This window comes from Anomaloglossus baeobatrachus, chromosome 3 (genome assembly GCF_048569485.1).
Source record: "Anomaloglossus baeobatrachus isolate aAnoBae1 chromosome 3, aAnoBae1.hap1, whole genome shotgun sequence".
In the NCBI taxonomy this organism is placed as follows: domain Eukaryota; kingdom Metazoa; phylum Chordata; class Amphibia; order Anura; family Aromobatidae; genus Anomaloglossus; species Anomaloglossus baeobatrachus.
In genome coordinates this window covers 88,882,439-88,907,635 of record NC_134355.1, presented here as the reverse complement: position 1 = coordinate 88,907,635, position 25,197 = coordinate 88,882,439, and the positions used below count along the sequence as shown (strand labels likewise).

At 42.6% G+C, this 25,197-nt stretch overlaps 1 protein-coding gene across 1 annotated transcript in view; it reads left to right on the top strand.

Annotated features, from left to right (window-relative positions):
* The first annotated feature begins 11,189 nt into the window (after positions 1–11,189).
* Positions 11,190–25,197, top strand: part of SLX4IP (SLX4 interacting protein) — a 139,135-nt gene continuing 125,127 nt past the window's right edge. The window contains exons 1-2 of the mRNA XM_075341445.1: positions 11,190–11,321; positions 18,847–18,970. Coding sequence (XP_075197560.1) covers positions 11,190–11,321; positions 18,847–18,970 — 256 coding nt within the window. The remainder of the gene's footprint in view (positions 11,322–18,846; positions 18,971–25,197) is intronic.

Below are 25,197 nucleotides of genomic sequence, written 5' to 3'. Positions count from 1 at the left end.
CCACCCCTGTTCTATAGCGAGGGCTGGTTTATAAAATCCTGTGGGAAACGGACTGAATGAGAAACCTGAATTTGGTGATTAAGAGGAATGTCCCGGTAGTTTTCTCCATTCAGTCAGTCTATACTAGTAAATGAGTTAAAAAGTTTTTGGAGTGAGCAAGAAATTGTGATGAGGCGTGATATGTTTTGTGGTTACTCTCGATAATCCTTATAAAAAAAAATTATACCAAAACCAAAAACTATGCGCTTTTCATTCCTTATCTGGTATTGTCATCAGTATTTATTTCTCAGGATTCTACGGCTTCATCTTGGCGTTCCTAGGATGAAATCACACCGCAGAAGCCACCACATTTATCCACCTCAGCAGCTCTGACCCGAATTTATTGATTACCATTCCTTGGTGGGGTGTGTCCTGGTGCCGTTTTACGGGTATCAGTGAGATTTCAAAGAGTAAAAGAATTTAATTAAATTTACTGTTCAGACCACTTGTTAAACCACATAATCTGTTTAATAGGTGCTGTACATAATCATTGGAAGCTTTGGCATATTTTGCAGTAGTATCTGTCTTCGAAATAATCGCCTACATTGAGGCTGACTCACTTTTTTTCAGATTGATAAAATAATTACTGTAAATTCTTTTTTTTCATACATTCATTAGGAATTTCTTATATTTTTTTTTTTATGGGGGAATCCGTGAATTTACATCCCTCTTTTTTCCTACTGAATGAGTGTCTTCTCTTGCTGCTTTCCGTGGCATATCTAACTAGATTTCAAGGCATACCGGAAGCACAAAAGTTTGACAATGTGGCAAATAGGGTGGGCAAACTTTTTCTTCTTCTTGTATTTGGTACTTATTTTTATTAATAAAATTCCTATATTTGAGAATAATACCTGACCGCTGCTTTAAAGGGGATGTCCACTACTTGGACAACCCCTTCTCATTCCCCTTGTTCACCCCCGTAAAAATAAATTTGCCTATACTCACCACCAGTACGGCCGCTGTTCCTGCATATCTGAAGTCGCTTTCTTGGGGCCCAGGTGACATTGTTATGACACGCAAGCCCCGTGACCAATCAGCGCCCGGCATCTTGCTCCCCGGCTTTGGACATTTGAGCAGGATGTGAGCGCTGCTTTGACTTCCTGCTCAAAAGTCCGAAGGCAAGGAGACCGAGGCTGGGCGCTGATTGGTCACAAGGCTCGCGTGTCATAAGAATGTTACGTGGGCCACTGGGAATGTGGATTCAGACATCGTTTGAACCGCGCCCGAACTGGAGGTGAGTATAGGCTTATTTATTTTTACGTGGACAAAAAAATGAATGAGAAGGGCTTTTCCAAGTAGTGAACAACCCCTTTAATTTCTCTGTTATAGGAAATAATCATGTTCTCATTTAATTTATAGTTTTTGGAAATCTTTTTTAGGAACCTCAGTTATTCCTCCTAGAAATGTATGAATAAATTGACAACTGGGTGTTACCATTCCCCTTGTCCAAAGGGTGTGTCCCTACACAGTCGGCTTTGACTGGACAATGCCATACACTGGGTACAGAAATATCCTCAACTGGTAATGCCCAGATGGCAATTTATTCTTAAACTTCTAGAATGAAGGACGGAATAACAAAACAACTTAGATATCTAAGAAAAGGTGCTCTGGAATTATTTACTCAGTCAGATGAGAGGAGAACAGGGACAGATCCTCTGCTAGCTTATGGTCATATTGATAGACTCCAATACATTCATTTTATTTGATTCATTTTTTTAGTGATTATTATAGAAAAAAATCCATCTGCATATATTTGTAATGTACATTTTAGTAGCATCCATATGGGAATCGGCTGTTATTCTGCTTACTTCTTGGCTGCTTTTAACATATTTGGCTCTTTATTGAGGACAGCCTGAGGCACCGTACATAAGCTGAAAACCTGACGACAGATTTTTCAATATTACACTATTGCCATCATGGTATTTTCCATTGTGGAAATCAGAAATTAGGAAAGTAAGGAGAGAGTGATGTTATAACACTGTCGTGCAGATATCTCTGTAGTCATCTGGGCTGGCGTGGCTGCAGTGTCAGGTATTATTAGTCTGAAGGAAGGTAAAACAAGTTTGTCCAAAATGGATAACCTCTATAGTGTTCTGAATCATATCAAATAAAGGTAGTGTGCTCTTTATAGCCAGATGTAATCTTTTTAAAGAGTGGCGTAATGTTAAGCTCGTGGGCCCCAATGCAAAAACTATAACAAGGACACCAACTATTGCAGATCATTAATACTCATGGTATGGGCCAAAATTAACTTTTGGGCCCCCGAGGTTCCAGGGCCTGGCTGCAATTACAACCTCTGAACCTACTAAAGTTATACCCCTGCATATAAATGGGTTTCCAAAAAGTAATCTCTTACAAATATTATATATCTGTAGCATGATGTGTAGGCAAAGAGGCCCGGAGTTCAGCGATGTATCAATTAGTGTAGCCATTCTGGCACTGAAAGATTTTAGATTTTGTATGTAGCAGTGATGGGAGAGCTGCCCCCGCCCGCACCAGTCTGTCAGTGCACATTTCCATAGCCAGAAGCTGCTAATCACAGAAGGGGGCCGAGTTAGAGCTCAGACACTGCTGAGACCCACTAATGATAAAGATAAAAGGCTTTAAGCTAAAATTGAAGGTAAACTATAAAAGATTGTGAGATAAGACAGCAGGCCTGAAGTCTCTGTTTTAATTATTGTGGCATGCTGTCTTCAGGTTACTTTGCAGAAATCCGCATACAGAGTCCCTTTAAATTTTTTCCCCCCCAAAAAAACAACACCACTCTTTCGATCTTCTCCTTTTCTTACATTTTTTTGGTGTCATATTAGAATGAACCCTGAAAAATACATACAAATCTTTTCTGTATGCCTCAGCCATGTTAACCCTAACCTTCCTCACTGGTCTTCATCTGGTTATAAGATAACTGACTGCAGCAGAAGCCTCCGACTGTAATGTAGCGTGTAAATCCTTGGTGCAAAATCGTCGAAAATCGGTGATCTGTGTAGTGTTGTTCATTTCCATAATGTCGGGTCGACTGCAGGTACAATGTTGTTTGTCGTTCCTGCAGCTCCACACATTGCTGTGTGTAAACCCGCAGGAGCGTCAAACATCACCTTACCTGCGTCCCGACGGCAATGCGAAAGGAAGGAGGTGGGCGGGATGTTATGTCCCGCTCATCTCCGCCCCTCCGCTTCTATTGGTCGCCGATTAGTGACGTCGCGGTGACGTCGCTGTGACGCCGAACGCACCTCCCCCTTGAAAGAGGGATTGTTCGGCGGTCACAGCGACGTCGCCGAGCAGGTATGTGCATGTGACACTGCCGTAGCGATAATGTTCGCTACGGCAGCAATCACCTCATATCGCATGTGCGACGGGGGCAGGTGCTATCTTGCTGGACATCGCTAGCAATTGCTAGCGATGTCGCAGCGTGTAAAGCCCGCCTAAGACGCATGGCAAATTTGGTAGCCACTTGGTAAATTTGTAGTGGATCAACAAGAGATTACACCCTCTGTTCTCTGCAGGATTTGTACAGATTGTTTAAGGATTGTGCAGAAAATGCTCATTCACATCCTTTTTTTGGGGGTAGAGGAGTTATCTGGGTTTTTTGTTTTTGCAGAACGATCATGGCCCCATTGCAAGGACTGTCCAATTTTGATCCGTGTTGCGGATCAAGCTCAACAACGCAAGTCAATGGATGTCATATCTGTTTAGACTTTATTTTATTGCCTAATAGGTAGAACCTAATAATTATTTTTCAACATATGAAAAACATGGAAGCAACAAACATAGAAACTGACAAATGGTTCAAGCACTCTGAAAAAAAAAATAACTGATATGTAAAATTGACCAAAAAAACTAAAAGTTAGTAAGGGCAAATATTTTTCTTGTGTAAACAGTCATGTTTAGGTTTAGTGTTCCCTTAAGTCGCCATTGAACAATTCTTCCCACAAGCGCTCCTATGCAAGAATGCTAATTACAGACCTAACATTACGCTTTATGTAATTGCTTTAATTAATGTGCCATGTTGACAAATATCTAAGCTTGTAATTAGCACGGAAAAGCAAGATCAGTTTATCCATGATGTCCAATCCAAACTGCAATCGTTGTTTTTGCTGATGGTTACATCTTGTGAACCTGAACGCTCCGGAAAATAATCTGCGATGGCGAAGTGGAGTGAAATGTCTTAAGCTTGGCGTTCTGGTGTAAAAACATTTGCTTCTAGGATATCGCTCTCTATTTTAGCTGCAGCCACAAGAATGTAAGAGCTGAAGCTGATTCAAGAACGTGATTGCATACCCAATTTAACGTTATTGAGTGTCCCCCGACAACTTGTGTGTTACAGTTTTATAAATTTCACATGTGATTAAACTAATGTTATTTTTACCCCGCGCATAATGATGGCCGATTACTAATGTAAATGCTTGCCCACAAAGAGGAAGGATCACAGTTTTCTTCTATGATGAAAGAATGTGGAAGTGCTGTATAAAAATATATATCCTATTCTCCTTTCTATTTTTACTTTTGTTTTTCAAGGTCCCACAAGTGTTTGCTCCCAGACTCCCAAAAACGTCCCTTTAATTTAGAATTTACATTGTGATCTCCAATGGGGACAGAGACTGATCTATTGATTGATAAACACTGTACTACGCTGAGAAATGTGTTGGCATTAGATATCTCTCTCTCTCTCTCTCTCTCTCTATGTGTATATATATATATATATATATATAGTGCAGACCAAAGGTTTGGACACACCTTCTCATCTCTAGAACAACTGTTAAGAGGAGACTTTGTGCAGCGGGCCTTCATGGTAAAATAGCTTCTAGGAAACCACTGCTAAGGACAGGCAACAAGCAGAAGAGACTTGTTTGGGCTAAAGAACACAAGGAATGGACATTAGACCAGTGAAAATCTGTGCTTTGGTCTGATGAGTCCAAATTTGAGATCTTTGGATCCAACCACCGTGTCTTTGTAGAAAAGGTGAACGGATGGTCTCTACATGGCTGGTTCCCACCGTGAAGCATGGAGAAGGAGGTGTGATGGTGTGAGGGTGCTTTGCTGGTGACACTGTTGGGGATTTATACAAAATTGAAGGCATACAGAACCAGCATGGCTACCACAGCATCTTGCACCGGTGTGCTATTCCATCCGGTTTGCGTTTAGTTGGACCATCATTTATTTTTCAACAGGACAATGACCCCAAACACACCTCCAGGCTGTGTAAGGGCTATTTGACTAAGAAGGAGAGTGATGGGGTGCTACGCCAGATGACCTGGCCTCCACAGTCACCAGACCTGAACCCAATCGAGATGGTTTGGGTGAGCTGGACCGCAGAGTGAAGGCAAAAGGGTAAAACACACACACACACACACACACACACACACACACACACACACACACACACACACACACACACACACACATACATACATACATACATACATACATACATACACATTTTTTTTTTTCAAAATGCAAATTGCCTTGCTTAAAAATAAGTCTGCAGCTTTTATGCAGACTTGTGTGTGTCTAGGGTTACAGACTGTAGGCAAACACAGGGCTAATGTGTGACCTCTGGCCGTGGACATCCAGAAAACCTCACATCAAGTTAGGCACGTTGGATCAAAAGGTTTGTGTACTTAGAAATGGGGATGTTGCTCTAATGAACCAATCATTGTGTTGGTTTTAAAAAGATAAGAATCTGATTGGTTGGTATATGAGCTTCAGAGATACATTTTGAATTTCGTTTCAACCCAGGAGGTGCAATGGTTGTGGCTTGATGCATACATTGCCAAAAGTTGCAGATAACCCTATATTTTGGGAGATACAACATAGTACTAGTACGAGTCCCACTTCAGAAAAGTCAATGAAAATTGTCACTATTGGAGCATGTGGTCATTAAAGTGTGCAGAAAAAAAAACCCTAAAAGGAAAAGCAACTTCTAGCAAAATGAGAGAGGCACATAAAGATGGTGGTGCACTAGCATGGAAATAAATACAATTGCACCGTGAGTGCGCTGCGATATATGTGAAAGTTGAACATATCAGTTTTGCACTGTATTACTGCTATATAGACTATATTTATACAGTTAAGGGACTTTGAGCACAGTTTGATCAATTTGTACGAGCTCATCTGTGAGTGACAAGACGACCTTCTTAGATAGGAACCTCCACTATCGGACTTGCCTCTCCTGACTCTAGGCCTAAAAATTGAAAGGTGTTGACCAGTCTAAAACAACAAATATGCAGTCACTCTATGTGAGGATTCTCCGGCATCAGAGCCGGAAACGACAGTTACATGGACCCAAGAATTTGATATGCAGACTCCTGGCCAGAATCCTATTAGATAGTCCCGACCTTGCACTGAGTGAGGCCGTCGGAACGGTGGTCATGTGTCCGCAAGTATGCGATATAGACTATTTATGACTTTGCGCCGGAAACTTTCTACTTGGATGTTGGCCAGGATACTGACCGCCATTCCGACACTGACACTGGAGAATCCTTACAGTGCACAATGTGAGGATTCACAAGTCTGCTGCAGTCATACACAGCGACACACAGAGTGACTGCAGACTTGTAGTTTTACACCGGACAACCCCTTTAAGGGGCAGGCCTCCTACACATTCACTGTCTATGGGAGCTTTGGTCACGCATGCTCACTACAGCTTCATTCACACTTGACTTTGGGATAACCGATCCCAGAATCAATAAAAGTCTATGTAGTCCCACTCCCACTAATCATACATGTATCAGCTATCCTGTGGTTATTTGTGCAATGAGAGAAAAAAATTGTACAAAATTTACTAAATTATCATCCCAAGTAATGATAAAGGGGCTGTCCACTATCTGTGCATCCTCTTTATAAATAAAGTAGTCCCCCTTGTAAAATAAATATAACATACACTCACCTCCTGCACTGGCACCGTTCCAGCGATGTCTACGCCGGGTCTCGACGGACTCGTGTGGCATTTTTATGTCTTGTGAGCGCACAGCCAATCTGCAGACACGATTAGGCTGCTGCGCTCTCATATATTCCACTTTTCCGAGGGAAGTGAGAGCAGTTTGATAGCACTGCCAGCTGGCTGCAGGGCTCCAGAAGGCCAAAATGCTAGACCGCCACCAATGGGAGTGGTGCGTATATAATGAAAAGAATAATGTAATCACAGCTCACCTAGACCTATATGAATCCCAAATGGTGGATGGTGCCAGGCACATCAGGCCGGATCCTGGTGTAGAAGCGATGACCAAGTCATGATTAAGGGCAGTTCTATGTTAGAAATTATAAAGATGGACACTAGTGCTCCCACAAGGAATGGGAAAGGGGCTATACTTAACTCTGGGGGTATGGAGGTTATGCCGGGGGGGAGGGGACACAGGACTGAAAATATCTGTGAAATATAAAAAAGGGGGAGGGAATTAAAGCTACAGGCAGTTGGCAGGGTCCGCGTAAACCTGTCTAAAAGAAGAAATAATTAAAAGACTACCGCACTAACTGGATGAGTGGGAAAAGGGAGTGAATGGGTAGACCTAAATTTAGGTATAAAAAATATGGAGACACAGCAGGGAATTGGTAAACTGTCTCCACGCTGAGCTGTTTATCCACTGGATGTTTTTTATGGATTTTTCACTATAAAGCTTAAGAGTTTTTCCAAGATGGTTGCTGGCTTTTTCAACTTCTCTTGTTCATCTGTGCGTATATGATGTTTTTATTTTTACAAGGAGCAGTACTTCTTGGAAAAAGGGGATATTCCAATAGCGTGACACCCCATCTAATGATGTTTTTAATATACCTATCAATAAACTATAACTTTGCATGTTATTTACCGTAGACCTAAGAAGATGTAAAAATGTGCTCTAGTTGTGATGCTATTAAATATATAATAAAAATTATATATACAGTGGAACCTTGGTTTAACTTGGTCTGAGAGCGTTTTGCAAGACAAGCAAAGATTTTTAAAAAATTGTAACTTGGTTTAAGAGCAATGCTTTGCAATAAGAGCAAATACCGTGCACACTTCCGGTTCTGTCCTTTCACCGCACTCTGTGCAAACCTACTGGAGGTAACTGTCTGTACTTATGTACTGTATACAGTATACCATAGTACAGTATAGTATGTACCATATAGCATGTCTAACAATTTGATTTATGGATACAGTACTGTACTTTCTTTCTGATAACCAGTGCCCATTGCTTGTCCTGTAATCTCATTGCCTGTGCAGTATTCCTACTCCACATTTGGTTTAGTTCTGCCCTTATTTTGGGGAGAATAGATATGGGGGGGGTTGTGTACTGTACTAGAATAAAGGTTAGGCTATGTGCACACGCTGCGTTTTTTTGACGCTGCGTTTTTGTGCGTTTTTGGCCGCTAAAAACGCACAAAAACGCACCTGCGTCGAAAAAACGCGGCAAAAAACGCACGCGTTTTGCCGCGATTTGGTGCGTTTTTTTGCTGCGTTTTGCTGCGTTTTTGCTCACTGCGTCCTTATGCGTTTTTTATCAGTGAACAAAAAAAAAAAAGGTCTGATGTCATTTCCTTCTTCAATGTGTTCTTCATTCTCCACAAGTGTATGCAGAAGAGCAGACAGCTGCAGAACTACAAGGCTCAGCATCCTCGATCCAATAGTGTATGCAGGAGAGCAGACAGCAGCTGTCGAACTACAAGGCTCAGCATCCTCCATTCAATAGTGTATGCAGGAGAGCAGACAGCAGCTGTCGAACTACAAGGCTCAGCATCCTCCTTCCAGGACTGTATGCAGGATTTCTTTGCCCCCCCAAAAAAAAAAAATGACGTGGGCTTCGCCATATTTTTGTATGCTAACCGGGTACAGCAGGCAGGTACGGGCTGCCCCCAACCCCCAGCTGCCTATTTGTACCCGTCTGGGAACCAAAAATATAGGGAAGCCCTTTTTTTTTTAAATTATTTCATGAATTTCATGAAATAATTTTAAAAAAAAATGACGTGGGCTTCGCCCCATTTTTGAGTCCAGCCGGGTACAACTAGGCACCTGGGGATTGGAATCCACAGTGCAGGGTGCCCATGCTTTCTGGGCACCCCCGCTGTGAATTGCAGTCCCGCAGCCACCCCAGAAAATGGCGCTTTCATAGAAGCGCCATCTTCTGGCGCTGTATCCAACTCTTCCGGCTGCCCTGGTGACGGGTGGCTCGCCGGGTAATAATGGGGTTAGGGCTAGCTGTATATTATCAGCTGGCCCTAAGCCCGAAATTCATGGTGTCACGCCAATATTAGACATGGCCACCATGAATTTCTAGTAAAGATAAAAAAAAACACAACACAGAAAAATATTTTTATTAGAAATAAAACACAACACAATTAGTGACTCCATCTTTATTGAAATAAAGAAGCCCCCCTCCGCAGTAATCCTGGGTCAGGGTCCCACGCCGTCCAATCCGGATCCAATATCATCTGATCGGTTTGCTGGAAGGCAAAGCGATCAGATGATGTGTCAGGATCAAGTGCCTGAATCCCATCACACATCAGCTGATTGTATAATCGGCTTTTATACAATCAGCAGATGCATCGGTGCAAAAAAAAAAAAAAAATAATAATACTCACTTATGTGCTGATTACCGATTACCGGCAGCTCCTGCAGCGATGGGGCGGGAGTCTGATCCCGTCCGATCGCTGCAGCAGCTGTCGGTAATCAGGGATGAAGTCTCCTGACGCATCCGCTGATACCGGCCGGGCGCCCGCGTCAGCCCGAGACTCGATCAGCTGATGCGTCAGGTGACTGCATCAGGTGATCCATCGCCAGGTCCTGCATCCATCGGAGCTTTCCCGGCCGTCTGCACACAGCCGGAGCGGGGGTGGCGATACCGTGAGAGGAGATGGGAGCGGGCATGGCACCGGGAGTCTGCAGACAGGTGAGTATAACTTTTTTTTTTTTTTCTACTGTTAACTTTTGTTTTCGCAGCCGCTTCCACCTCCCGCCCAGTCATGGCGCCGCACGGCAGCTGACATGCACAGGACGGGAGGTGGAAGCGACGGTGACGGTACCGGGAGGATTCACGCTTCTGTGTATACTGACAGAAGGAATCCTCTTCCTGTACACGTCACTTTACTACCCACCTCCTGCGTTTATAGCTGCGTTTTTGGTCTTAGAAACGCACCAAAACGCACCAAAACGCAGCTATTTGCGTTTCTCATTGCGTCTTTCAACATCCCATTGAACTCAATGGATGAAAAGCGCAGTGAAAAACACGGGAATAATTGACATGCTGCGTTTTTGTGGTCACCACAAAAACGCAGCTGAAAAAAAACGCTGTGTGGGGACAGCAAAAATGAAAACTCATAGACTTTGCTGGGGAAGCAAAGTCATGCAGTTTTGAGGCCAAAAACGCACCCGAAAAACGCGCAAAAACGCCGAGAAAAACGCACCGTGTGCACATAGCCTTTATAGTGTACTTCCCACACACCAACAAATTCTATTATAAGCTAATCTGCAGTTTAATTTGTTTTATATGTTTTTACTGTACAGTATTTGTATTCGTGTATTGTGATAATTTTATATGAATACAGGACATTATTTTGTATTACTGTAATAAGTTTGTATAAATACAGTAAATATTTTTGGGTTGTGGAACGAATTGTCTGAGTTTCAATTATTTCCTTTAGGAAAATTCGCTTTGATGTAAGAGTAACTTGGTTTAAGAGCACAGTCCCGGAACCAATAATGCTCCTAATCCAAGGCTCCACTGTATTCAGATTAAATATTTCCTGGGGTGTTTAGATGTAAAAGTCAAATGTTACTTACTCTGGGCACACCTTGTCGCGGTGGGATGGCTTTTATGCGTTTTGGATTATTTACATGTATTATCACTATTTATTTTCTTACTGCAGGGTATTTACTCATTCGTGTAGATCTTGGGTTTAATATATTTTGTGTTGCCAAATGCTCCACCAAGGCTTATCTGTCCGTGTGTAAAAGTGACACCACACGTGTGGGTACAACACGCTTGGTTTATGGTTTTCTCATTGCCCCTTAATTTTATGGGTTTAATTGAAAAGTTGGAGCGAGCCTGTGAATGGTTACCAAACAAGTGATTTACCGCTTCCAGCAGTGGGTCAAGTAATCATGTAAATTGATGTGCTCCTTTTGAGGTGGCAGCTTGGTGGGATTGTAGATGGTGGCTTCCTCTTTGTGTGCCGTACATATGCCTTACAACATCCTAAGGATTTCATCTTTTGTCTTGCAGTGTGGGAACTTTGCTGTTCTGGTGGATCTTCATGTTTTGCCTCAAGGCACCAGTAAAGACTCCAGCTGGTTTTCTGACCATGAGAAGGAGGTACAACAAAACCATTCCTACTTCAAAAGCCCGTAGCTGCAGGGAAGGAATTGGACTGGTCTGATTTGCTCAGATCTTATTTTCATTGTTATGTTGAGACTACTGTGAATTATAACTAACCTTTAACAGCTCCTAGGGGACTATTAGACATGTGTTCTGTTTCCCTTCATTTAATGACTTTTCTCTAGTTTTTTTATTCTGCCCTTTCTTACAAGTGCATTATTTCTCTGCGTTATACAGGCTGCTTTGTTAAGCTGCTTTGTAGTTCATTTAAGAATATTGTAATTCTAGATAAAAATCAGCCTTATTTAGTTTAATGCATGTTTTTATGGGACATTTTTATGAATAATTACAAATGTGTAGCTGCAAAAAATAGTATCAAGGTATGTCAGAGTCCTCATTTAATAGCATAAATCTTCATGTCATGTATAAGTAAATTAGACTATTTTAAGAAGAACCTGTCTTGGCTGGAAATGATTTTTACCTGCAGATTTAGTAGTAATCTGCAGGGAAATAGCATTAAAGCCATACCTGCCTTATAGAAGCAGCAGCTGCAGGGAGAAAATGACCCTCTATCCTAGCTGTGGCCGCTCACTTCCAGTCATTGGAGTAGTGCAGAGAGCAGTTACAGTCACTACTCACTATACAGTATGCGAGTTTTAATCACTCTGCCATTTGTGTTCTCAGCATGTGTGTGCCTAGCGTGTGTGTGTGTGCGCAGCGTGTGTGTGCGCAGCGTGTGTGTGCGCAGCGTGTGTGTGTGCGCAGCGTGTGTGTGTGTACAGCATGTGTGCAGTGTGTGTGTGTACAGTGTATGTGTACAGCGTGTGTGTACAGTGTGTGCGTAGCGTGTGTGTGTGTGCAGCATGTGTGTGTGTGCAGAGTGTGTGTAAAGCGTGCGTGTGTGTAGCGTGTGTGTGTACAGCGTGTGTGCACAGCATGTGTGTGTGTACAGCGTGTGTGCAGCGTGTGTCTGTGCAGTGTGTGTACAGTGTGTGTGAGTACAGCGTGTGTGTGTGTGTACAGCATGTGTGTGTGCAGCGTGTGTGTTTGTGCAGCGTGTGTGTGTGCAGCGTCTGTGCACAGCGTGTGTGTGTGCTTGTCAATCAATGTGTTGAGGAGTGATAACAGCGCAGTGTCTGTATCCACTCCCTGGACCACTCCTATAACTGGGAGCGAGCAGCTGCATAGATGATATAATTTAATATTCTACCTTTATTTGCACGTCAAGTAAGGTAGTCAGGCAGCCATCATTTTAACGCTATTTACCTGCAAATTAACCTTTTAACTGCAGATAAATGGCATTTCTGGATATCACAGGTTCTCTTTAAAACAGATTTGTCACTAGATTTCACAATATAAACTGCACACATTATTTAAAGGGAATATGTCAGCAGATTTTTGCAATATAATCTGATGACCACATGCTGTAGGGGACGGTTAACTCACGGATTTCAGGGGTGCCTCTCTTATCAAGGTCCATGGTGGTGTTTACTTGCAATGTTTGTTTTAGCTTCAGGAGATTATCTTTGTTGTACAAGGTCAGCAAGAGGTTGGGTAGTCCAACACACACCCTGTTGTGATTTACACCTCACTCTCTATAGACATTGTACATAGAGAGCTTGGTGTGGGTGGGACAACTCTCTCAGCTTTACTGTATTGCTAAATATAAAAATTCTGATTGTGTCAGAAGGGCTATATGCAGTAATCTAAGAGATACATCGTTCAGAATCTCTTTGCCTTCCACATGCTGCTCTCAGATGAGGTAGCAAAAACCTCTTAATGATCTCCTAGACCTTGTGAAGATAGTACATCTACTTTGAAAATCTGTCATAACGGCAAAGCTAGAGCAGACTTTATAGTATGCTCTTTTTATTATCAGATAGGAAAAGAATTGTGTCGTGGAATTTCAAAATATGTATACCAGTTTCATCAGGCCTCAGAGATCTATTTAATATGGGAAGTTGGTATTGTGAAATCTGTTAACAGAGATGCTAAGTTTCTATACATGCCACTGTTTCTATTCCTGTGAATATAAATATTTTACTATACAGATATTGTGTCATATGTAAAAAAAAATAATAATTTGTTGGATAGGAATGTAAAGAACGTTCTTTACTGGACTGGCCCTGACATCACAACTGGAAATACCCAACAACACAGAATTTTTTACTTGAGATCTTAAAGGGAACCAACCAGCAGGATTTTCATATATAAAGTAAAGCCAGTGCTATACTGGTGCTAGGATGCTGAATGTAAGCATAGCTTTTGTACAGAGATTGGATGTTTTATTTCAGAAATATGTACAAGTAAAGTTCCAGCAATGCACTGCTATTTGATTGACAGGTGCAACAGGAAGGGAATATGGGGGTCAGGTTTTGTTATCTATCGCCCCTGTCTGCCTGCCTGGCTTTCCTCCCACTGTCGCCATCATAGACGTTAATTCGAGAGCCTGCGCAGTAGCATTTGTAAGTATTGCAGAATACTCTTCACTCTATTCCATCAAATAACAGGGCATTGCTGTAACTTTACTTGCAGATATTTCTGAAATAAAACAGCCAATCTCTGAACAAAAGCTATGCTTACATTCAGCCTCCTAGCACCAGTATAGCACTGGCTTTACTTTATGTATGAAAATCCTGATGGTTGGTTCTCTTTAAAGAGAAGGCTGAGACCCTGAGTCTAGTGATGTGTCTTAGGGTACTTTGCACGCTGCGACATCGCAAGCCGATGCTGCGATGTCGAGCGCGATAGTCCCTGCCCCTGTCGCAGCAGCGATATCTTGTGATTGCTGGCGTAGCGAACATTATTGCTACGGCAGCTTCACATGCACTCACCTGTCCTGCGACTTCGCTCTGGCCGGCGACCCGCCTCCTTCCTAAGGGGGCGGGTCGTGCGGCGTCACAGCGACGTCACACGGCAGGCGGCCAATAGCAGTGGAGGGGTGGAGATGAGCAGGATGTAAACATCCCGCCCACCTCCTTCCTTCCGCATTGCAGCCGGGACGCAGGTAGGAGATGTTCCTCGCTCCTGTGGCTTCATACACAGCGATGTGTGCTGCCGCAGGAACGAGGAACAACATCATACCTGTCGCTGCACCGTCATTATGGAAATTTCAGACCCTACACCGATGATACGATAACGACGCTTTTGCGCTTGTTAATCGTATCAAAAAGGATTTGCACACTGCGATATCGACTGCGACGCCGGATGTGCGTCACTTTCGATTTGACCTCACCGACATCGCACCTGCGATGTCGTAGTGTGCAAAGCCCGCCTTACTTCGCTGCATTCTGTCATTTTCATGCATCACTGTTTTCTCTACTGCAGATCTAGCAATGCTGAGTCCTGAATAACCCCACCCACACCACTGATTGACAGCTTTCTGTGTTTACTGTATATTGACACAGCTGCTAATCCAGGTGGGGAGGTGTGGCTACACAGCAGGAGGACTAGGGGGCACAAAACAAATAGTCCTGTATTGATAATCTCATTGTCATAAAACACTGATTTTTTTGAAACTGCAATGCACAGCCTAGTAAGAGACACTTTGGTAGAATCAGGCTCTCAGCAGCCCTACATAACGCTGCCCTCAGACTACATAGCAATAACTTGCTGACAGATTCTCTTTCAGACTGATTTGTGTCATTGAAGTGTTTGTTAAACAAAAATGTGCCCCCAAAATTTCATTTTCCATCACCATCAAGTAATGGAGGCAAATTGCTAATACCAAGGATTCACAATGTTAGATTGACGTTTAATAAAAGGTGGACTGAACAATTTCCAAGTGACTTAAGGCACGAAACCATGAAAACTCCGGGAACACTTTTTGCAAAGCAAATCCAGTGTGTCTTACAACGTGTCTGCTGCCTGGAGCACAGACAGGTGCGGAGACCTGCGGATGAGAAGATGACTTCTCGGGATGTAGAAGGAGGTCATGATACCCAGTAGCTAATCTAGACACGAAATCAGCCATTTTTGAGGTATATTGCAGTCTCATTGTCTTGCCTACAGCTGTCTCCGGAGCCTGTCTATTAATACCATGGACCTCATAATCTGTTTTAAACTGTCAATTTGTCTGAGATAAGAGCAGTCGCTCTGAGCTGTCGGCTAATTACCCGCTTTACACAGGTGCACGATTTGTCTTCTTTTATTGGTTGTAAGGGAATTAGTATCCATCTTTTAGTGAATATAGGGTTTGTTCATGTTTGTTAAATAGGTCCTAGAGTCCTTTCAATGTCTACTGCAAACCCTCATTTTGACCCTACGGGTACAAGACCATCAGTAATAGGATCTTCTGTGGCTTTGTAATGGTGCAGCCTCCATAATTGGTGGTGGTTCTTTAGACTCCATAATATGCCTTAAGAGCCACGTCGCAGAGTCTCATCGTAATTTGTATTCGATAGTCGTGTGTGCATTGGACAACCAAAAAAGCCTTCAAGTGAAAAGATGCTAAGAATTGTAGAGACTGGGTGATGCGAATAAAGCCGAGCCTTCCACAAGATAAGAACTTGTTTTTCAATTTATGGAGGAAAAAAGACATGGATCGCACATCCCAAAAACACAATGATCTAAAGCCGCTAGGCAAAAAATTAAATAGAACATGAGGTTCTTTGTTACCGTTCTGATCAGATTGTATTAAGCCCACTGCCACGTCACGGCGAACCTCTTGAGTGGGTCCCTATTCTAAACCTTGTAGTGCGGCGCTGTGCACTAACCACTGCTGCAGCGACAAAGCACCAGCAGGGCAGGTGACCTGGTGCCTCACAGCACTCATGCTGAAAGGCAAAGCCCCCAAGGCTCCAGGCCGCATCCCCCCACCGACACGACACCACCACAACAGCGGCCACTACACAGTACCAGCACACTGTGAGAGGAGCTTTTTTCAATTTGTTTTCAGAAGATCCTTTCAAAAAGATATTATACAATTGCACATTCGGTTTATTAGCAAAATATACTAATTTTCTGATGTTTGCAATAAACCAGTGAAACAAGAACAATGCCAATGGCTAAGCACAACTAATGTAACAAGTGAAAAACAAAAAAAAAATAAGCTGGAGTATGAGTTGGTATACTGCACATTATAAGTGCATGTTCACACTGGTCATAAGACAATGACAACCCAAAGTAAGAATAATATACATATACCCTACTGTAACTAATAAATAAAAGCATAATGCATATAAGTAAACTTGGGGTACTTGGTAAACACAATTTTGATCAAAAAAGTGTAAAGCCATCCCACCGCGACAAGGTGTACCCAAATCGGGACGGTACCTACACTTTCTAATATTAAAACCTCAGCAGACATCAGTGTATATAAGGCCAGAGAATGGCTGAGTCTTAACTGGAATAAGGCCAGAGAATGGCTGGGTCCCGACTATAGGCACACAGCCATGGGATGCAATGGATGAAATGCTCAGCTCCCTGGAAATGGGGGCCGCGCCCTATTTGTACTGAGTACAAATCACTAAAGAAAAATGTAGCAAGTGGTTTATCCAAATTAAAACACCTAATCCCACTTTTAATGACTACTGTGAATTATTCACCCCCTTAATGACAAGTTTCTTTAGTATCTAACAAAATCTAACATAGAAACAAAATAAGCAAATATCCTGCTGTAAGTTATAGTAAAATGTAATAGTACAAACAACTATCATAAGGTACTTTAGTAAACACTGTTTTTGATCAAAAAAGCATAAAAGCCATCTCACCGCGACAATGTATACCCCAATCGGGATGGTCCGAATTACCTAATACTGTATTTCTCTGAACATAAGACAGGTTTTTTTTTTTATTTTTTGCTGCGAAAGGTGAGCTAGGGTTTATTTTCATGGGATGTCTTATTTTTTCCCTCACATTTATTCTTGAACAATAAAAAAATCAACATTTAGTGAAATATAGTCATATTGCATTCTGGAACATCAACAGAACTCTCAGAACCCTGCTTTGTTTGTCTGTCTGTTTCTTATCTATTATATATCTCTCTCTTATCTATTATCTTGATCTGTCTGTCTATCTCTTATCTATCCTTTTAGCTTTTATCTATCTATCAATACACACACCCCCACATTGTGCATACAAACCAGCCTGTCTCCTCTTTAGCCTTAAGGCCCAGTCACACACAAGGACTTACCAGCGGTCCCGAAAACGATGCGACCTGATAGGGATCGGAGGTCGCAGGTGAGATGTCACACAGTAGATCTTACCAGGGATGCAGGAACAATACAGGTGGCAGTAGTGACCTGTATAACGATCTCAGCAGTCACTATGATCCTGTCACACAGTGTGAAACACAGCGATGTGTCCTGCCCAGCAGGACATCACCTTTGAAGAAAATGGCCTGGACCATTCTGCAACGACTAGAGATCTCACAGCAGGGGCCTGATCGCTGGTAGATGTCACACATAACAAGATCGCTAACGGGATCGCTACTGCATCACAGAAACTGTGACTCAGCTGCGATCTCGCTAGCGATCTCGTTATGTGTGACGGTACCTTTAGACGTCTGCAATTAAGAGAGCTTGGTCAAATTACGTGATGTCAGAAAGGTCCTTAAGCAGTCATATCATGAGGATATAACCGCTGGGGGCCCTGTGAAATTGCCTAGTTTACTCTCTTATCCCTTATGCCAGTCCTACATACCAGCTGGTCTCCTGTACCGTTCTTTTAGACTCCAGTAATAAGGAGACCTTTGGTCACATGACTCTGAAGTCCTCAAAGGTTCTTAAAAGGAACCTGTCACCGGATGTTCATAATACCCAACGGTCGATGCGGAGCAGACTGGTCGGATGGGCATCTTCGTTCTCCGGGTCCCGCGTCTCCTCTTTCGACCATCTTCGTCCTCCTCCTGAAGCTAGTTTGGATGACGCGTTCTACGTTATCTACACTAGCCGACAGGGCAGATCAAAGTGCGCCTGCGCAGGACCTCAGTGTCGTCTAGTGTAGATGACATAGAACGCGTCATCCACATTAGCTTCAGAAGGAGGAAAAAGATGGCTGAAAGAGGAGGTGCGGGACCTGGAGAACAGAGACGCCCATCCGACCAGTCTGCTCCGCACCAACCGTTAAGTAAGTATTATGAACATCCGGTGACAGGTTCCCTTTAAACAATCTTAATCTCAGAATGAAAATGTTGGGGACATTAACAGGGGCTCCTGAGAAATTGTGCAGTTTAACAACGGTCCTAACTGTAACTAGGGTTTATGTTTTGAGTAGGGCTTGTATTTCAAGCATACTCCAAAAATCCCATAAAATCATGCTAGGGCTTATTTTCGAGGTAGGTCTTATTTCCGGTTAGACCTCAATGTTAATGAGGGCAAAGCAGGAGCAGGGCCAACTGGTCAGACACAGTAGAAAGAATAAACAATCAAAATGAAAAATAAAGCGTAAAAGGTGCATAGTTACACAAGCCCCTTATGTATCACTAAAATGTGTTGCTCTTTCCATGGCATTTCTTTGATGACGTGCAGCACATTACCCACGTATGACTAGTAAATAATATTATTATTGATTTGTTCCTCAGGAAGTTTGTCTGTTGCTTAAAGACACAATCGATACAAGAGTGAAGCAGCATATTGAAAGCCGGAGACAACCAGGCCAAGTAAAGCACAAGGAATACACACCGGCCAGTCCACTGTTTCTGAAAGGTACGTGTTCACCTTCACCAGGGCCTAGGGCAGAGGATATTGTATATTTAGATTTTTTTCAAAGCGAATCTGTCTCTAGGTCTTTGCTGCCTTATCTGATAGCAGCATGATGTAAGAAAAGAGACCCTGAATCCAGCAATGTGTCACTTAAGGCCCCTTTACACGCTGGGACTTTCTAGCGATCCCACCAGCGATCTCGACCTGGCCGGGATCACTGGGAAGTCTTTAACAGTCGCTGGTGAGCTGTCAAACAGGCAGATCTGGCCAACGACGCAGCAGCGATACGGACCTTCAGAACGACCTCGCTGGAAAGGGAACACTAGCACGCCTATGGGCTGGGTCGCTAACAATGTCGTTGTAACGGTGACAAACACATGCTGCGCAGCGGGAAACAAAGGACCACAGATTGGACCTGAACGACTTGTAGCGATTAGCAACCTCACAGCGGGGGCCAGGTCGCTGATGCGTGTCACACACTGCACTGTCGCTGGGGAGGTCGCTATTACGTCACAAAACCGGTGACGTTACATCGATATCGCTAGCGATGTTGCAGTGTGTAAAGGGGCCTTTACTTTACTAGGTACATGAGAGCAATCATAATCAAGTCATTGATATGCAGAGTGTATCCAGGGTGCACACACGCTGGGAGGACTTCATTGTGCCCGGCATATGGAGCCATTACCTGCTCCAGGGCTGTTCCCTGACGTGAATACACCTCAGCAATACATCTCTTTGGTGCCTATTAGGTGGCCAAACAAATTGGGATATGTGTAGCCCTTTATTCTAAAAAATCCCCTGATGAACCCGCGACATGAGTTAGGAGGGGGAGAAACGTATCAGGATGGCTGGGAGGACTGTTACAGCTATGTACCTCTCAGACTATGGCCTAACAAAGTTTACGATATTTTGATGCTCATTATGTATATTTTTTACTGTTCTTTATTGGAATTCATTGGGCGCTGTTGAACGTAACAGTATTAAAAAAAGAGGTATACCCTACAGGGATCACCCAGAAAGAGTCTATCTTTGAAAAGGTGAAAAAGAGCTTTTACAATTGAGTTCAGTATGTATACCAGGAGATCCCGATAGGTGGTGCCCTTCTTACGTCAAGCCTCCCGTTGACCGTAACAGTGCAGCGTGCTTATAACTGGAGCAATTTTTTCCAAATTCAACAAAACGTGTGAATGGAACAGTACTTTTGTCCCGATTGTAATCAACTATTGGGGACACTGACTTTGTCTGTTTTTACCTACTTATATATGTTGCACATTAGAACTTTGTGGTGACCACATAATTTTAGCACCCCAGAGGTTGTAATTGGTGGTGGACACCTTAGCATGTGATAGGTAGGGGTACTGAGGGAGAGCTGACATGGAGGGGGGGCACCAATAATTTAGGGTGTTAAACTCCACTGTCAGGTACGATTCAGGGTAAGGACAGCATTCTGGTTTGCCATTATCTTCTACTGATATAAACTCTATATTCAGGCTCGTACTATTCCTATACCTCTACCAATATTCCATGACTGGTGCTGCTGCGTGCTCACGGTGCACAACACCACTTTGTTTTGTGTATCTTGTTTGTCGACTATTTAACGATTTTAATATTCAAATAATAAAGTTTATTGATTTTTAGAGGGAATCACTGCTGCATTTGGGCAGGTGACAGAAACTCTGCCACCTTGACATTTTCAACGTTGGCTTCAGACTTAGCCAACAAACACTGAGCTTCCATGGGTTCCCTTTCTCATACAATGTATATATTTATATACATACTACTATGTCTGTCTGTATAGCAAGATGTATTAGACTTTGCTTTCCTGTATAGTGGATAAAAAAGGGATGCTGATGTATGCTAGACCAGCGTGATGTATACTAGACAAAAAGGGTATACAATGGGTATATGGGGGCATAGGGCTATGTTCAGTGTAAGGGCTTGAAGATTTGTTTTGCAGAATGTGAATTAAAAATGAAATGTGAATACAGGTTTGTTTTTTTGGATATCAATGTGTTCATGAACTGAGCTTATCATTTTTGATCAAAACCATAACCTGTTTGAAGCAGCACGCCATTAAAAGGGTGGTTCACTCCTCTGCAACAGTGGCCATATCTCTGTAAAACTGATAGGGAAGGTTTTTTCTAAATATCTTGTTCAGCCAATTCTGCCTGAGAGGCACTATGGTGGTCCGCTCATCCCTATTAAGTCACCCTCCGGGCTCCGTGACCTCTGAGATCTCGTGATGGGTCAACTGGAAGTTGACAAGATGACATCACCGAGGCGGCCCCAGTCTTCCTGAGTGACTGGGCTGTGGGCGAAGTTTCACTGCACGTCACAGCCTACTGTCACTCCTGCTTGTTGCGCTCTGCAGCGAAGAAGAGAATGTGTGAGAGGATGGGCTGTGATGAGCGGTGAAACTCCGACCCACAGCCCAGTCATTCAGGAATATTGGGGCAGGCCTTGATATCAGGTCAAGTGGAAGTTGACGTGACTTCACTGGATCTCAGAGGTCACGGAGCTTGGGGGAGTCACTTCATGGGGATGATGGGACCGCAATAGCCCCGCTCAGAGGCAGAATTGGCTGAACAAGGTATTTGAAAAAAGCCTTCCCTATCAGTGTTACAGAGATGTGGGCACTATTGCAGAGTAGTGAACCACCCCTTTAAGTACTGAAAGGGAGCCTGTCAGAATCTAACTTACCCCAAATCATTTATATGACCGGATGACCCTTCAAAGAATAAGCCCAAAGCACTTTCAGTGAGAAACTAAGTTTGGATGTCTTGTCTAGAACAGCATTGGAGCGTGATGATGCACTTACAGCTTTGCCGCCTCATGTTGTATTCCCAAACTAGCAGCACTCTCCCCTGGCTGATTGACAGGAGTCAGCAGCTGTACGCCAGGGCAAACGCCATATATCAAAAGAAGAATACCATAATTCTAATATAACCAATCCAGAACATACACTGAATATAACCCAACCAAGAATGTCCCAGAAAAACTCCAAAAACAATAATTAGCAATCAAAATTACATCTTTATTGATAGCAATATAAATTAATTAAAAACAATATCACACACGACATATTTAAAACCATAAAAACATATGGCAAGGGAACAGGTCACACTCATGACCCCAAAACATATATACATTAAGGCATTAGGGATAACAAATAAGGCTGGTTTCACACTACGTTTATTTAACATCCGTCCATAACGTTTTTTTGCTGCAAAAGCGGATCCTGCTTTTACAGCAAAAAACGCATGGAAACGCATCTGTTATTTTGCAGGATCCTGTCACTGGATGTTTAGGGGCGGGCATTGGAGTCATGTGATCGGGAGTGAGGGGAACTAGACTGGGAGCCGGCTTCTGACAGCTGCAGACGCTCGTAACCAAGGTAAACATCGGGCTTGGATACCCGATATTTATCTTGGTTACGAGTGTCTGCAGCTGCTAGGAGCAGGGCTGTCTGCACACGTAACCAACGTAAACATCGGGTAAGTAAGAGAAGTGGTTACCCGATATTTACCTTGGTTACGAGTGTCCGCAGCTCTCAGGTGGGAGAGAGAGGGAGGAGAGGAAGGGGGAAAGACAGAGATAGAGAGAGAGGGTGAGGGAGGGAGGAGGAGAGAGAGACAGATCACGCGAGACTGGTTCTGGGCATGCTCAGTAGAGCAAGCAGGATCCTGTCTATCAGCACGCCAGCGTTCACCTGCGTTTGCATGCTGTTTAGTCAGGATCCGGTGACATGCAGTATTTGGACGCAGCTCAAAAACGCTACAAGTAGCGTTTTTGAAAGATGTTAAAAAACTGCAAGTCGCTGGATCCTCACTATAACGCACGCAAACGCAGGTGAACGCATGTTAACGCGAGTCCATTGCAAATGCATTGAAGTGAAAACGCATTTGCACTGGATCCGTTTTTCCGCTAAAAAAACGTTATGGACGGATGTTAAATAAACGTAGTGTGAAACCAGCCTAAGTAGTTTAAATCTCTTTAGTTATATTAATATATTAATCTCCTCAACTCAATGGTCAGAACACTGCAAACCATCATACACTCCACAATATTCCTTATGTTCCACAGTGATTGTGGCTGCAATAGCATGATCCAACAGCTGTACAGGGAGAGTCTCTGCCATTTACCTGCTGTCATGTTTAGAGACAGTGTGTGATGCTGTTCCCTCTTCACACACTCCAACGCGTGTTTCACTAACGCTTCCTCAGGGAGTCAAACGACCTGTGAATCATCCAGGGGAGGGTGACAGTAGGCAGGGCATACAACGTGAGTTTGAGAAGTTAGAAGTGCAATGTTACGCCACAATACACTTCCAGACACAACTTAAAAGAGCAAATTCTCGCTGCTGGGGCATTGCTTCGAGGTCATAAAGGGATAATGGTCTACACAATCATATCAATGCGTTGGGGTGGTAAAAAGTTTTGTAAGGTTCCCTTGAAAGCACCATATTGAGACCGGTAACAAATATAGTATGTGATCAACAGTAGCTTATTGATTGTTTCCAAATGACAAGAAATTTTTGTTATACAGGGGAACCTTGGTTTAAGAGTAACTTGATTTGAGAGTGTTTTGCAAGACAAGCAAAGCTTTTTGAAAATTTCTAACTTGGTTTAAGAGCAATGATTTGCAATAAGAGCAAATACTCACCATGCACTTGTCTGGTTCCGTCCTTTCACCGCGCTCTGTCCCGCTCTGTAAGGAACTTTCTGTACATATGTACTGTATATTGTATACAGTATACCATTGCACAGTACAGTATATACTATGTAGCATGTCTATCAATTTGCATTTGTGGATACAGTATTGTACTTTCTTTCTGCTAACCAGTACTGCACATTGCTTGCACTGTAATGTAATTGCCTGTGCAGTATTCCTACCCCCACATTTGGCTAAGTTCTGCCCTTATTTTGGGGAGAATTGATTTAGGGTGTGTTTTTTTTTTTTGTCCTCTACTAGAATAAAGAGTGTCATATTTATACATTATTTTTTCTCTATAGTGCACCTCCCACGCACCAACAATTCTATTATAAGCTAATGTGCAGTTTAATTTGCTGTTTTTTACTGTACAGTGTTGTATTAGTGCACTGTAATAATTTTATATGAATACAGTGCATTATTTTGTATTACTGTATTAAATTTGTATAAATACAGTAAATATTTTTGGGTTGTGGAACGAATTGTCTGGATTTAAATTATTTCCTATAGGAAAATTCGCTTTGATTATAAGAGTAACTTGGTTTAAGAGCGCACTCCCGAAACCAATTATGCTCGTAATCCAAGGTTCCACTTTGCTTTTATGTAAAAAATAAAACAATAACTTGTTTGCAAATGAGTCTCTCCTAGTATAAAAAAGCATCTTTATACTAAAGAATTTACTGTTATTGGTGTAATATCTGAGAAGCTTCTAATTTACACTAAAGAGTCTTGAGTGCGGTCTCATGATACATTTTGATACTTGCTGCATTTCCCAGTAATTTGTAGTCATTTCAGCAGCTCCTAAGAAAGGAATATTTCCTTTCATTGTTACAACTTTTTCTTTTTATATGGTCATTTGCATTAAGCTTCTTACGAAACTATAGCGAGAAATAACATCCCACGTATGTGGGTACGAGAGGGCGTTTTCCTAGAAGAGCTAAATGTTAATGCGAGAAACACAATTAATTATTCACGGTGGATATTTTTGAAGACAAGATTTTTTTTTCCCCACATTTTTCTACAATAGCACAATATTCTGATTCATATAAATGCATTATTGTTCTCACATAGATACACCCGGCTATTTATATCAAGATCTGTTGTCTCGTTTTATGCTAACAGCGGTTATTAATTTTAGATTTAGTGGGAAAAAAAGATAGTAGCGGTAGAGCTGTGACAACCATAGTGATACATTGAGCCCTCCCCTAATGTTGTCAGCATCGCTTTGGTATCACAACGGGCCATACTGTACATAAGGTACAGTCGTAAAGGGGTTGTCTCCCAAAAAATACAGTTAGGTCCAGAAATATTTGGACAGTGACACAAGTTTTGTTATTTTAGCTGTTTACAAAAACATGTTCAGAAATACAATTATATATATAATATGGGCTGAAAGTGCACACTCCCAGCTGCAATATGAGAGTTTTCACATCCAAATCGGAGAAAGGGTTTAGGAATCATAGCTCTGTAATGCATAGCCTCCTCTTTTTCAAGGGACCAAAAGTAATTGGACAAGGGAC